The sequence below is a fragment of the Pinus tabuliformis genome, chromosome 2_1, assembly GCF_031772625.1.
Source record: "Pinus tabuliformis cultivar Carrire ecotype Pingquan chromosome 2_1, CPIR1, whole genome shotgun sequence".
NCBI classification, from domain to species: Eukaryota; Viridiplantae; Streptophyta; class Pinopsida; order Pinales; family Pinaceae; genus Pinus; species Pinus tabuliformis.
In genome coordinates this window covers 254,266,067-254,281,386 of record NC_142299.1, presented here as the reverse complement: position 1 = coordinate 254,281,386, position 15,320 = coordinate 254,266,067, and the positions used below count along the sequence as shown (strand labels likewise).

General features: G+C 39.1%; 1 protein-coding gene across 1 annotated transcript; it reads left to right on the top strand.

Moving 5' to 3' along the window:
• Positions 1 to 7,361: 7,361 nt before the first annotated feature.
• On the top strand, positions 7,362 to 7,976 carry LOC149199670 (toll/interleukin-1 receptor-like protein). Its single transcript, XM_089400645.1, has one exon. It carries the CDS (start codon positions 7,362 to 7,364, stop codon positions 7,974 to 7,976), a length of 615 nt encoding a protein of 204 aa, XP_089256771.1.
• The last annotated feature ends 7,344 nt before the right edge of the window (positions 7,977 to 15,320 follow it).

Below are 15,320 nucleotides of genomic sequence, written 5' to 3'. Positions count from 1 at the left end.
ATTCAAAACATTTTGACTTATCAAATGCTTATTTGTTGGGAACTTGAAGTGGATCAACAAGAAGCACATAACTAACCACATGAGCATATGGATTGTACCTCATCAATGTCTTCAAGTTGTGAACATGCAGATGATGTGGCTTTCTAACTTGATATTGACATTGTCCTTCACTTGCTTTATAGGCTTGCCTAACATTAAGCTGAAATGTATGACCACCATCAATTAAGTTTCTCTTTCTCAAATTTTCTCGAATGACATTTTGTTTTGTTTTGATAATGCCATCTTCTAAATCAGCTCCTGGTGTAATGATTTCTCTGCTTTCTTTTGAAGTTTCACTAGGTTCTTGACTGCTGGTAATGACTGCTTCAAAATCATCAACTCTACTTTTCTTGGTCATAACATTCCCACCAGAGTTATTCTTGGGCATTGTTACTTTTGGATTTTTATGGCTCTTCTCAGTTCCAATGTCATCTTCAGTAATGACAACATATGTTTCATCGTCAATTTCAAATTCATCGTTCTCAAAAGTAACTTGTTTACCCTTTCTAGATTTATCCACCAGAGACCTTTTTTTTCTGATTCTTTGGATGTAGTTTTGTAGCATTATCAATTACTTCATTTTGCCTATTTTCCATATTTTCTTCTGACACTGAGTAAAAACTGCTGACAACTTTCATGATATCATTCTCAATGAAATGAATGCCTCCCAACCTAATTGAACAACTTTCAACGAAATTCTGCCAAACAAAATATCATATGTCAATAAAAAACAAAGTTAAAAAATATAGTGAGACACTTTCAAAAACGCAAAATACAAATATAAATAATAATACTTACGATGTTTTGTGTCATCTCATTTACGATTTGACTACACAACTTTGTAGATACCTCTCTCGTTTCATACAATGAATATGATAGTTGATATTTAACCCTTTCATGTGACTTGGGAGCTTTTGTAAGTACGTAAACAACTTCAATGTCCAGTACCGAACACATATCTACGGCTCTTCCCATCACCTCAAAAATCCATTATCATTCGGTATATCGATATATAGATATATATTCACATTTGCGCTTTCTCTTTCTTTCACATACCACATTCTTGATGGAAATTCCACCTCTTTCTTATTCTTGCAGTCTGAAATCATCTTCCTATCACTTGAGGCACTTGAAAGATTTGTAGTCATGAGATCAGGTGGAGTTCGTTCACCAATGTTTCTTTTAGATGCACCTTTATGAGTCTTTGGTCCAGAAAGATTCACTGAAATTCTCTTTGATACCATTTTCCTGAAAAATAGAAACACATAAATCAGTAAATAATAAAAACATATTAACTTAAATTAACAACGAAAACATATCATAAATATTAATTAACAATCGCCCCACCCACCGCCCCTCATATTCCAAAATGACATGCATTAACATTCCAGTGTAAAAAAGTAAATCACGAATAAAACATTTTGCTCGGGCATCCTCACCCACACCCCCCCCCCCCCCAGCACCGCATGGGCGCCCTCACCCACCCACCCACCCCCCCAAGCATCCCAACCCCCCCACCCCGGCGGCCTGGGCGCCCTCACCCGCCCCACCGCCCGAGTGCCCCAGCCCAACCCCCACAACCCTCTCCGGCTTGGGCGCCCTCACTCGCCCACCCACCCCAACTCTCTCCCTACTCCGCCCCCGCCCCACCCGCCCGCCCGCCCCACCGACCGACCCAGGCGCCCTCACCCACCCCTCCGGGCGCCCTCCCTACCTCTCCCCCAACTCGCGCGCCCCGCACCCCCTCACCCGCCCGCTCCAACCCTCCCGACGCCCCACCCCTCCGGGCGCCCTCGCCCGCCCGCCCGCCCCACCCCTCCGGGCGCCCTCACCCGACTCCCCGCCTGGCGCCCTCACCCACCCGCCTGCCTCACCCGAACCCCCCTCCGCCAAGCTCCCTACCTCTCCCCACACCCGCCCACCCCGCACCCCCTCACCCGCCCGCTCCAACCCTCCCGGCGCCCTCATCCCTTCGGGCGCCCTCGCCCGCCCGTCCGCCCGGCGCCCTCACCCACCCGCCTGCCTCAACCGAACCCCCCTCCGCCCGGGCTCCCTACCTCTCCCCCAACCTGCCCACCCCGCAGCCCCTCATGCACCCCTCACCCACCCGCTCCAACCCTCCCGGTGCCCTCGCCCGCCCCCCCACCTGGCGCCCTCACCCACCCGCCTGCCTCACCCGAACCCCCCTCCGCCCGGGCTCCCTATCGCACCCCCTCACCCCGCACCCCTTCACCCGCACACCTCGCACCCCCTCACCCGCCCGCCCCGCCCCTTCAGGCACCCTCGCCCGCCGCGGGTGGGCGAGGGCGCGGGCAGGCGGGTGAGGGGGGGCTGTTAGGGCGCCCGGAGGGGCCGGGCGGGCGGGTGAGGGGGGGCGCTGTTAAGGCGCCCGGAGGGGCCGAGCGGGCGGGCGGGCGAGGGGGGTGGGGCGCACCCACGGGTGTTAAGAAAATGAGATTGATCGGGCCCACCATGTTCACGATTTTTCAATAAACTAATTTAATATAAAAGTTTTCAAAAAAAAAAAAATTTAACTTACCTTTTAATTGCGGGAATTCTTCGTTGATTATGTTGTTGATAGCGATTTAGCTGCTCCACAAATTGACGACCTCTTTCAGCGATTTTCAAAAAGCCTGGATGTGATGTTAGTAATAGTGATAATGAAATTTTAATATGTAAGTGAAGTTACAAGGATGTTTTACTGTACGGTTAATATGAGATAATTTGTTTTACAATATTATAAAGTGAATATTATAGATTTGTTTTACAACGGGTTGAATGTGGGATAATTTGTTTTAAAATATTATAAAGTGAATATTGTAGTATTGGAAAGCGAATATTATATGGTTTAACTATTATAATAATTAATGTAGAAGTTGTAGTGTACAATTTTAATTATGATTTCATAAAAAAAATTAGTTTACATTTTCCAATAAATTGTAGAACAAAGTAATAAAGGTAAATAAATTTAACAGACTTTTTGGAGGGAAATATTTTCGCGAAATTTTTTGGAGGGAAAATTTCATTCTTTAAGCTATATAATATCTTTAGGAGACTCTCCATTTGTATCATTCAACATCTTCTATTTGAAAGGGATGGATTGTTCTGATAGTGAAGTTTCGATTTATACACCATCAACTTCTTCATCACGTAACAACTCTATTCATATTGATGAACATAGCGGGAATTATTCCACTATGAATAGAAAGTCACTTCTTCCACTTAGTCTTGATTCTAAGGAATATGAGAGCAGCACTGATGAAAGAGGGGATGGAGAGTTTCAAATAAATAAAGAGTCACAGATTCCACTTAGTCCTACTTCTAAGGACTATGAAATCCGCAGTGATGAAGAGCATGATGGTGAAGTTCAAAAGAACGGAGTGTCACGATGTCCACTTAGTCCTAATTCTGAGGACTATGAGAGCAACAGTTTTGAAGAGCATGATGGTGAAGTTCAAAAGAATGGAGGGTCACGGTGTCCACTTAGTCATAATTCCGAGGACTATGAGAGCAGCAGTTTTGACGAGCATGATGGTGAAGTTCAAAAGAATGGAGTGTCACGGTGTCCACTTAGTCCTAATTCCGAGGACTATGAGAGCAACAGTTTTGAAGAGCATATTCAAAAGAAGGGAGTGTCACGGTGTCCACTTAGTCCTAATTCTGAGGACTATGAGAGCAACAGTTTTGAAGAGCATAATGGTGAAGTTCAAAAGAAGGGAGTGTCACGGTGTCCACTTAGTCCTAATTCTAAGGACTATGAGAGCAACAATTTTGAAGCGCATGATGGAAAATTTCAAAAGAATGGAGTGTCACGGTGTCCACTTAGTCCTAATTCTGAAGACTATGAGAGCAGCAGTGATGAAAAGCATGATGTTGATTTTCAAAAGTATGGAGTGTCAAAGTGTCCACTTAGTCCTAATTCTAAGGACTATGAGAGCAGTGGTGATGAAAATCATGATGTTGATTTTCAAAAGTATGGAGTGTCACGGTGTCCAGTTAGTCCAAATTCTAAGGACTATGAGAGCAGCAGTGATGAAGAGTGGGATGATGAATTTCAAAAGATTGGAGTACTACAGTGTCCACTTAGTCCTAATTCTACGGACTATGAGAGCAATAGTTATGAAGAGCGTGATGATGAATTTCAAAATAATAGAGTGTCACTTTGTCCTCTTAGTCCTAATTCTGCGGACTATGAGAGCAGCAGTGATGAAGGACAGGATGATGCACTTAGTCCTAATTCTAATGAGTATAAAGGTAGCAGTGACAAAGGACGGGATGTAGCATCTTCAATAAGTAAACAGTCACATTTTCAACGTAGTCCTAATTCTATGGACTATGAGAGTAGCACTGGCAATGCATATGAGGAAGAATATCCATTAAACATCGAGTCAGATTTTCCATTCAGTCTGAATTCTAAGGACTACGACAGTAGCACTGAAGAAGCAGAAGATGAAGAATATCCTCCAAGTCAATATTTGAAAAGCAGAGTTGATCATAGTGTGGATAACATTCCTCTTAATGATGATGAAAAGCCTTTTACAAATGATGATCAAATGATGGAGATGTTGCCAAGAAACATTGTATCAAGGAGTAGGAGCAGACCTTTTTGTATCAATGCAAGTTGTTCTAGTTATACAAGGGGTAGAGCAGAATATATGACGAGAAGAAGTTCTATCAGTGCTCTCATTTCAAGTGAATGTTGCCAAAAAGATTGCTTGAAACATATGGATTTCAAATTTGCATTAGAAAGCAGGAAGAGATATTTGTCAATGAATAAAAGCATGCAAAATTCATATTTATTTGGGTGCATGCAATCTACATTGTCAGGTTATGATTATCATATTGGGACTTTTTTTATCTGTAGAAAAGGTTTCAAAATGTTTCATTCGATTGGGAATTTTCGTCTCTCGAGAATTCAAGAAAATTTGGAAAAGGATCCCACATTTTATTCAGAAGTACGTCATAAAAGACAGTTTGGTCCATTATCAAATACTGCAATGTCATGGATGAAAGATTTCTTTTCAAAGCATGGAGAGTGTATGCCAAATGGAGAGACAATAAATATTCCAGATAATTTTTCAAGACGCGAAATCTACAACTTATACAAAGAATATGCAGAAGGTGCTGAGGGACATGGCCAGTTTATTACATATCAATATTTTGTGAAGGTATGGAAGAAAGAATTCAACAATGTCCGTATTCCTAAGAAGACAAGGATGGGGATTTGCAGTACATGTGCTTCTCTTAAATAAAAAAGGGACAAATGTGAAGGCTCAGAAAGAGGTAAACGCTCATAACTTTAACTTCTAAAATTGTATAGTCATCAACTATGAAAACATATTTCTTAATGAATCTCTTTTATGTTGTATAGATTTAATTGTCAAACAACTTCAGGAGCATCGCGAACAACAAACAAACGAAAGGAAGAAGTTGTACAAGCATCGAAAGAAGTGTTATGATAATCTGAATAAATATTTGGGTTTGATAATTGATGGTATGGACCAGAAGAAAACACTTTTACCACATTTTTTTCGCACACCCAAAAATTTACAGGAGGAAAACTTTATTCAATTTCACTTGGTCGGTTGTATGGTCTTCAATGGGAAAATGTTTCCAAGGGTATACTTCATAGCTCCAAATATTCATAATGATGCAAATCTGACCATAACCATAATTCATGATGTGATTTCTCATTGGTCTGGTAATCTTCCTGAAGTTTTGTATCTACAATTGGACAACACTTGCCGTGAAAACAAAAATCAGGTTGTTTTTGGATATCTAAACATGCTTGTTGAATTGGGAATTTTTCAGAAGGTAAAGGTTGGTTTCCTTCTTGTTGGGAACACTCATGACCATATTGATCAGATGTTCAGTCGTTTTTCAGTCACATTGAGGAGGAAGGAAGTTGGGAGCTTGACATCACTAATTGAATGTATTAAGAAATCATACATGCCAGAGCCTACTTTTGATGTGTTGGAAGAAACTATTGACATGCGAAGGTTTATTCTGGGATCAAATGGTGAGGGGAAATGCATTGAACAACTTAATGACATTAGCTTCCAACATCAATTTCGTATCAAAAAAATTGATGGGAAAACACTAATATGGGGCAAGAAGTATTCAACTACTACAGAATGGGCACCGTCATCAGGATTGCAATTTTTGAAGTTCATTCCAGATCATCCAATATTTGCATCAAAAATATTGTTATTACAATTAGTTGGTGAAGTTCAGAATGCACGTAGACAGAACAAGGCTATAAATTTTTTTAGTTGTAATGTTAATTTATTGTTTATAATTTTTTTTAGTTTATTGATTGCACTTGAGATTTTTATAAATACAATAAAGAATATACAGAAGTTTGGAGTAAAGATATTCCCTAGTTGCATATTGTTGGTATACATTTTTGGTATACATCTTTATAAACAATTTTTTAGTGTTATGGAATTAGATTATGAATTATTGTCTTTTTCTTTAAAGATAATTACTTTCAAATTTACCGGTTTTTTAATTATCGTGATGAAATTTCCAAAAACAAATTACCCTCATCAAATTTCCACCGGCAAATAAATTTGAAAGTCTAGATGCATGAAATTATGTCCATCCAGCTGGTGACAGAGTAGATAGTATTCACAATGGAAGGTGGGGGTAAGCATTACTTCCTTTTGAGCAGATGGTTTCGGCAAAATAAATTTGAAAGTCGAGATGCCAGCTGCTGACGGAGTAGATAGTGTTCACAATGGAAGGCGGAGGTAAGCATTACGTCCTTTTGAGAAAAACAAGATAGCAAATTTACTTTCCAAGAGAGATATTGTTAGAGAAAAAAAAATCTGCGTTTAAACCGGGGTCATGGTTACTGCTGACAGCATTAATTACTCATATAATATATGTAAGGTCAGAATTCACAGACTCTGTCACAATTCAAAGACTTTGTCACAATTTTTAGGGTATATGTAATGTTTAAACTGAATAGCATTAAGTAAGAAGAAGACTTGAAAATGTGATATACTGTCATATTTTTTTGGGTAGAGGCAATGCTTAAACTGAATAGCAATAAGAAAGCTGGAAAATATAATATACAGTGCTGAAAATGACATAAAGACAACGTTTTCTTCGTTTGGAAAAAAAGTTGACATCCGCATTACCGACTTGGCTTGTTTTCTCAGCTCCGCTGCAGCTCCTAGAGTCATCTCTTCCGTCGCATAAACCATCCAGAGCTTCGCAGGACCCAATTTATCCTCTCATAGCAATTGGAAATGGCATAGCCAACGCATGCATCCTTGATCCCCCAAACCCATTCTAAAATTGAAATGCTATTGGAAATGGCATACCCAACTCCTGGATCCTTGATCTCCCAAACCCATTCTGAAACTGAAATTGAAATGGAAAAGGAAAATGAGAGATCTCCTAGCCAAACTTGTTATGGCGCTTCTGCTTCTTCTTCTTCCGCCGCTGCTAATTCCAGCAGTAGAAATATCCCCTACGATGTGTTTATTAACCATCGTGGGGAAGTGAAGAAGACCTTTGCTAGCCACCTCTACCATGGGCTTCTTTCACGTGGATTAAAACCCTTTTTAGACCAGCAGGAATTGCAAGAGGGACTCCCTTTTCCCTCCCAGTTAGCAAGCGCTATTCGAAGCGCCTCAGTCCACGTGGCTATCTTTTCTACCAAATATGCAGAGTCACGATGGTGTTTAGATGAGCTAATCCTGATGCGGGACTCTGGATCTCTGATTATTCCGGTATTTTATCATGTCAAGCCTTTAGAGCTTAGGTGGACAGATGAAAACAAAAATGGAGTCTATGCTCGCGCCCTCGCTGAACTCGATAAGAAGTCACGATATGACCGCACCACTATTCAGAACTGGAGAGATGCTCTTGCCAATGTTGCAAACAGAAGTGGGTTTGAGCTGGATGGTCAGTTTTTTAACGGGTGAGACCTCCTAGTCCCTCTTTATGTATACAATCTATAACTCTATATGTATATGATTTTTTTCCCTCTGGTTTCAATTATTTATTTATTGTTGGGGATTTTTCTGATAAAATCCCAAAAACAAAAAAAACACAGAGGCAATGCTCTGTTTCTTTCTCTCCTCGGGATCCTTTGCACAGGGAAGCTTTAAAAAAAATGACTGAAAACAGAGTATTACACCACCTTAAAATGATTTCTATTCATTAAAAACAAAATGTCTGATACATATTCATCCTCTTTTACTGAGAGGGATTCACCAAAAACAACATTCATCCAACAAAAAATTTACTCTGTCTCCTCCTGAGTATTTACACTGCTGGTGTGTAAAAACTCATTTACATTTACTGCTGTGAAAAGATTTTACATAAACTGCTGTAAAAACCCTTTTTCACTTACTGGTGTAAAACTATTTTACACATACTGCTGTAAAAAAACTTTACATATGCAACTCCAAAAAAAAAACTCATACACCCCGCACTGCTGTGCATATATCCTTTTTTTCCAATAATCAACCATACAAAAAAAATTCACGCTGTTCCCCCTATTTTTTAGCTGCTGCTAACTTCTATTTCATCCCATGTACAAATATTACCACCAGAGCACATTTTTCATTTTGCTCGTTATTTTTTTTAACCCACACCTGTGTTTTACTGCTTCATTTCTTTTACAATGGTCAACGTCCCAACAAAAAGAAACTATAACACGTTTTTATGTATAATAATATATGCCGTATATAAAACTTAAATACTCTACCTACACTTATGAAGATTTATTAAATGCATTAATAAAAACCTGCGGTCAACGAAACTTGAATTTTACTCCACGCATAATTTTTAATTTGATGCAGGCTCGTATGCAAATTTCTCGAATGGACGGTGGAGATTATTGAAGACAATCGGACGGCTGGAATGAATATCGGGATCCCACTTCATGCTGAACATTAGCGTCCGAAAAGTCAGTTCTGCTGACGTATGCAGAGGACCACGTGGCTGCATTACATTGTATCGGAGTCGATTATACGGAAACCACTCCACACCAAAAGGCGGTCCGAAATGCTCTGGTGGTTTTGCTGATTTGGCTCCGGCGGTTTTGGGTGCAGCGTGCTGGCTGAGTTGCTGTCCACGCTGCGTCCATGGTGCCAGCAGTTGGAATTAATATTCCAACACTCCCCTTTAATTTCAACTGCTGGGCATTCAAACATACCCAAACACTTCCTCACATAGAGGGATTCACCAACTGCTGTTACAATAACATCTTCCTCACATAGAGGGATTCACCAATACTGCTTTTCATGTAGTTCCACAAACAATCAAAGTTGTCTTCCTCTTAACACAGGGATTCACCTGAGACTGTGCTGAAGAGCACCTTCCTCTTTAATAGAGGGTTTCACCAAGAACTTCACTTCCTCTCACAGAGGGATTACAACCAGACACTACTTTAGATGCAATTCCAAAACAACCGAAAATATTACTCTGTTTTCCTCTTGAGATTTTACACTGCTGTGTGTAAAATATCAATTACATTTACTGCTGTAAAGAAAAATTTCTTTTACATGCGCTGCTGCCCATTACATTTCGTTTCTTCAACAAAAAAAAACTTCATGTTGCTGCATTTTTCATATTCACATTGCTATGTGTTTTTACTACATATTCTCCAACAACAAAAACAAGACTTGCATTACCCTTTTCACTGTTGTGTGAAAAATTTCATTGCACTCTCAAACACTGGGCATTTACGCTCTGATGCGTTTTGCCCTCTTCTCATTTTCCTCTCACTGCTTTGCGTTTTCATTGCCAATACAAAACATTTCCATCTGATGTGTATTACACTCACTCTGCTGTGAGTATATTCTCTCATATTACATAAAATGAAAACTACATTCCATTGCTATGCATTTCTATCCATGTGTTCCACAAAAAAATTTCCATGCTGTTGTGCATTCTAATCCATGTGCTCCACACACTAAAGTTTCCACGCTGCCCCTGTTCTATGTTCTGCCTTCGCACTGTTTTGCGGGTCTCCTTGCTTTGCATTACAATGCATATACAATGCATATGATTCACATCGAATTCATCTTCATGTTCACTCACACACTTCTGTGCGTTCTACTGCTTCTCATTTTTCTTATCGCGCTGCTGCACTTCACATTTCAACGCTGCCCATTTTTCTTCTCTGCACTTCTGTGCATATTCCATTGCATATGTGATAAAAAAACAAAGCAAAAACATTACATTTTTCAACACCGTTGCGTATTACATTTCAGAGGGATTAACAAAAAAATTTCATTTGCGCTCTGCTGTGCTGCAATACATTCTCCACGCAATCTCCATGCCCTGCAGACTTTTCTTCTCTGCTTTTATGGCAGATTTAATTCCATATCTCTCCCCTATAAGAAGATCTTCATCAAAGAATGACTGTTAAAACAGTTCAGCAATAATGATCAAAAATTACAAGCTCCCCTTAACTGTATGCATTTTCTTCTTTCAGCAAAGTTTTCTTAAAAGAAACTTAGATCGGCTGGAAAGCTCAAGGGACTTTCAGGTTGTATTTCCTTCCTTCTCCATACTTGTGTAACTTTCCTCTTTTTCATGGGTCTAGCTTGTGTAAGAGCCCATGTTAAGTTACAATCACGTGCCATATGCCCAATGTTATGGAACTTGAAACATTCTACATTGTTCATGAATAAGAATTCATGTTTTCTTCTTATAAAATTATTTCTTGGAGATTGTCGAAGACTACAACATCTATCTCTATGAAATGCTCTACAGTCTTTTGCCATATGACCAAAGTTTGAGCAAGAATAACAATAACCAAAAAATGAACTTTGGTACCTTGGAGATGGAGGTTTCCTTGATGTACTTCTGAAGCCTTGCTACCTTGAGATTCTTTGATGATAACCATTGCATCTTGCCTCTTTGACATCAGCTACATTTCTTCTTGAAGCTGGTTTTCTACTTGCAGTAGGATTTCTTCTATTGTAGCCTTGATCTTTCTCCTTGTCTTTGCTGGAACTAGGAGCATCACAATTTCTTTCTAGCTTCTTCACATCTCCTTTGCTTAAAACATCTTCATTCTTGTTTGAGGGTTCACCTACATACCCGAGTCCTGATTTATCAGATGGAGATCTGTGATAGCTGAGCATGTCATCCAAGGCTTGAGAGCTCTTCATTATTTTGTTCATCCCTTCAACCTTTTTCCTCAGGAGGACTATTTCTTCTTCCAATCTTTCACATTCATTATTTTTCTTTGCAAGTTGTTCCTCAGTTTCTTCTTTGCTACGAGTAGCTTCAACTACTGCTATTTTAATAGAGATGATGGCTGTCTTCATTTTGGAGATTTCTTCATTCTTTGCTTGACTGCTCTCCATTTTCTTTTCAGCTTCTTGTGCCTGCTTCCTGGCTTCTTGTATTTCAGACTTAAGGGAGGAGACCTCTGCCTTGTACTGTCCAATCTCTTCTACCAGCTTATTCACTCTCTTGTGCCCTTGTTCAAGTTGACTTGTCAAGACATCTTCCTGCTTCTTTGCTTTATTCAGCTGATTTGTCATGGATATGACCTCTTCATGATGTTTCCTTTTGCATTGATCAAACTCCTTCTTAAGCTTGACGAGCTCTTCATCCCTTTCTTTTACTTGAAGCTTGATGAGGTCAACCTTCTCATTTTCAACTTCTATGATGGGTTCAGAATTTCCTTCTTGACTGATGGTCATGGTCAGTGCTCCCTTTGCATGAAGGTCATGAAGTCTGTCCCATATCTCCTTTGCTGATGAATATTTTCCTAGATTCTTCTTCACATAATCAGGCAGTCCATCCAAGATAGTCTTTGCTGCCTTTGCATTGTACTCCTTGGATTCTCTATCCATCTTGCTATCATCAATCACTGATTCCCAGATTTCAATCCCTTCAGACTTTAAGAAAGCCCTCATTTTTATTTCCCATATATCAAAGTTCCCATCGAACCTTGGAGCCTCAAATAGAATGCTTTCAAATAGATTGTTTTATATTTTAATAGAAGAGGGAGACACAACCTTAGAAGGATTGGAGGCTTTCTTCTTTGACCTTGCCATTCTTAACTATGTTTAAAATACCTGACTGTGTTTTTAAAATGACTCATTGTTTCTTCTACAGCAACACAGAAAAAAAAACTTTGAGGAATACCTGGGTTCTTTTGCCTGAGACTTCACTCTGCTGGAGAAGCTTTCTCTGCTGCAACAAGAATCTTTCCTTCAACTTCTTTGACACTTTTAAAGAGCCTGAACCAGCTCTGTCACCATCAAAGAGCCTAAGCCTGCTCTGATACCACTGTTGGGGATTTTTCTGATAAAATCCCAAAAACAAAAAAAAACACAGAGGCAATGCTCTGTTTCTTTCTCTCCTCAGGATCCTTTGCACAGGGAAGCTTTTAAAAAAAATGACTGAGAATAGAGTATTACACCACCTTAAAATGATTTCTATTCATTAAAAACAAAATTTCTGATACATATTCATCCTCTTTTACTGAGAGGGATTCACCAAAAACAACATTCATCCAACAAAAAATTTACTCTGTCTCCTCCTGAGTATTTACACTGCTGGTGTGTAAAAAATAATTTACATTTACTGCTGTGAAAAGATTTTACATAAACTGCTGTAAAAACCCTTTTTCACTTACTGGTGTAAAACTATTTTACGCATACTGCTGTAAAAAAACTTTACATATGCAACTCCAAAAAAAAAAACTCATACACCCCGCACTGCTGTGCATATATCCTTTTTTTCCAATAATCAACCATACAAAAAACATTCATGTTGTTCCCCCTATTCTTTAGCTGCTGCTAACTTCTATTTCATCTCATGTACAAATATTACCACCAGAGCACATTTTTCATTTTGCTCGTTATTTTTTTTAACCCGCACCTGTGTTTTACTGCTTCATTTCTTTTACAATGGTCAACGTCCCAACAAAAAGAAACTATAACACGTTTTTATGTATAATAATATATGTCGTATATAAAACTTAAATACTCTACCTACACTTATGAAGATTTATTAAATGCATTAATAAAAACCTGCGGTTAACGAAACTTGAATTTTACTCCACGCATAATTTTTAATTCGATGCAGGCTCGTATGCAAGTTTCTCTGATGGACGGCGGAGATTATTGAAGACAATCGGACGGCTGGAATGAATATCGAGAGCCCACTTCATGCTGAACATTAGCGTCCGAAAAGTCAGTTCTGCTGACGTATGTAGAGGACCACGTGGCTGCATTACATTGTATCAGAGTCGATTATACGGAAACCACTCCACACCAAAAGGCGGTCCGAAATGCTCTGGTGGTTTTGTTGATTTGGCTCCGGCGATTTTGGGTGCAGTGTGTTGGCTGAGTTGCTGTCCACGCTGCGTCCACGGTGCCAGCAGTTGGAATTAATATTCCAACATTTATTTGATATTGGTGAAGCTTTAACCTTTGGTTTCAATTATTTATTTATTTTATAATGGTTTTTCTAGTGACGAGGGGTACATGTTAGTGAAGATCATTGAACGTGTGGTGAAAATAAGTAAAAAACCAGTGTTGTATGTGGCCAGATATCCCACTGGTTTAAATGACAAAGTGACAGATTTTGAAACTACAGCTTCAAAGCAGTTGCAGGACACAGGAAAAGTCTAGGTGGTGGGCATAGTCGGCCTTGGTGGAGTGGGGAAGACAACGTTGGCTCTAGAACTCTTCAATAGGAAGCGTTCGAAGTACTCTGCATCTTACTTTTTATCAGATGTAAGAGAAAATGCTAATAAAAGTTCTCTACACTCCTTGCAGAGGGTACTTTTGAAAGGCTTGGGTGTCAATGAATTAGATCTGCATATAAATAACATTTATGAAGGCATAGGGATGTTTGAAAGGCATCTTAAATCAGCTCGTGTCTTACTAATTTAGATGACATAGATCATCAGGATCAACTAGAGGCACTTTTACCAGTTAGAGATGTGTTCCATAAGAATAGCTTAATTTTGATTACATCTAGGGACAGAGATCTCCTTACAAGGTCGGGATTGGAACAATCATGCATTTATAAGTTATCAGGCCTTACTGGACAACTTTCTCAAGAGCTCTTTTGCTCATATGCCTTCTGTCAGGCCTACTCACTCCATGGATTTGAAGATCTGGTACACAAGTTTCTAAAAATATGTGAGGGATTACCCTTATCTTTAAAAGTATTTGGGGCACTTCTCTTTGGGAAAAAAAACAGATATGATTGGGAGGCCATACTTTACCAGTTAAAAGTTCCAACTGATATACAGAATAGATTAAAAATTAGTTATGATTCATTGAGTGAAGAGGAACAACAAATCCTTTTAGATATTTCCTGTTTTTTCATTGGAGAAAATAAGAGTAGTGGCATAACAGTGTGGGACAGATCGGGCTGGAAAGGATTGCTGGGGTTTAAAAATTTAGAGGGCAAATGCCTTGTGGAATTAGACGATGAAAATGTTATACATATGCATGATCATCTCCGAGATCTGGGAAGAGACATTGCAGAGGATAAATTGTCGCGTAGGCTTTGGCGTCCCATCGGAAACATTGATGATTGGCTGCACAACAAAACATCTGTAAGTACTCAATCACTGAAACTTTTAAAAAAGTTTCATACTCCATATAAATCTGTATACAGTTTTTAACCTTCAAAATATTTAAATTTAACCCAAGCAAGCTGTGTATAGTTTCTTAATCCTCCATCCGAGTGGATAGGTTATAACGAAGTACGCGGAATTAGGATGCTTCATGAAGGGCATAAGACCATACATTTGGGGAGGAGCTCACAAAAGTTGTCATGGTATCAAAGGAGAATTCACCAGCAGATGGGCGAATCCATGATGAAGCTTTGCAATCGACTGAACAATACACGTTATCGTTCTCTTGGTATTGGTGTCACGAATTTGCAACTTGTTGAAACTGAAGGACATATCTTGAAGCGCATTATGATGTTTTTCAAATATAAATTAAAATTTTAAAAATAAAATCTACTTATTTTTATAAGCTAATGATTATGTTAAAAGATTTTTTTATTGAATATTTTAATTCAAATTTCAAAAAATAAAATATATAATTTTTTATTTTGATAGACAACCTTGATTTGGAGGACTAATATAGTTCAAATGTAAAGGTAAGGTAAGCATAACATATTATAGTTTTTTAAAGCTACGTTTGCATAAGTATTGAAATTAAGGCCTGCTCTTTAATTGTACACATGAGGACTTTACCAATCACTAAAATTCAAATTGATGGAATTCTAAACCTTAGCACTAAGTTGAACTCATTATTTTTACTGTA

Bases quoted from the DNA above. Each gene is read 5' to 3' on its own strand.
- LOC149199670 (XM_089400645.1), top strand. From the start codon at position 7,362: ATGGCATACCCAACTCCTGGATCCTTGATCTCCCAAACCCATTCTGAA.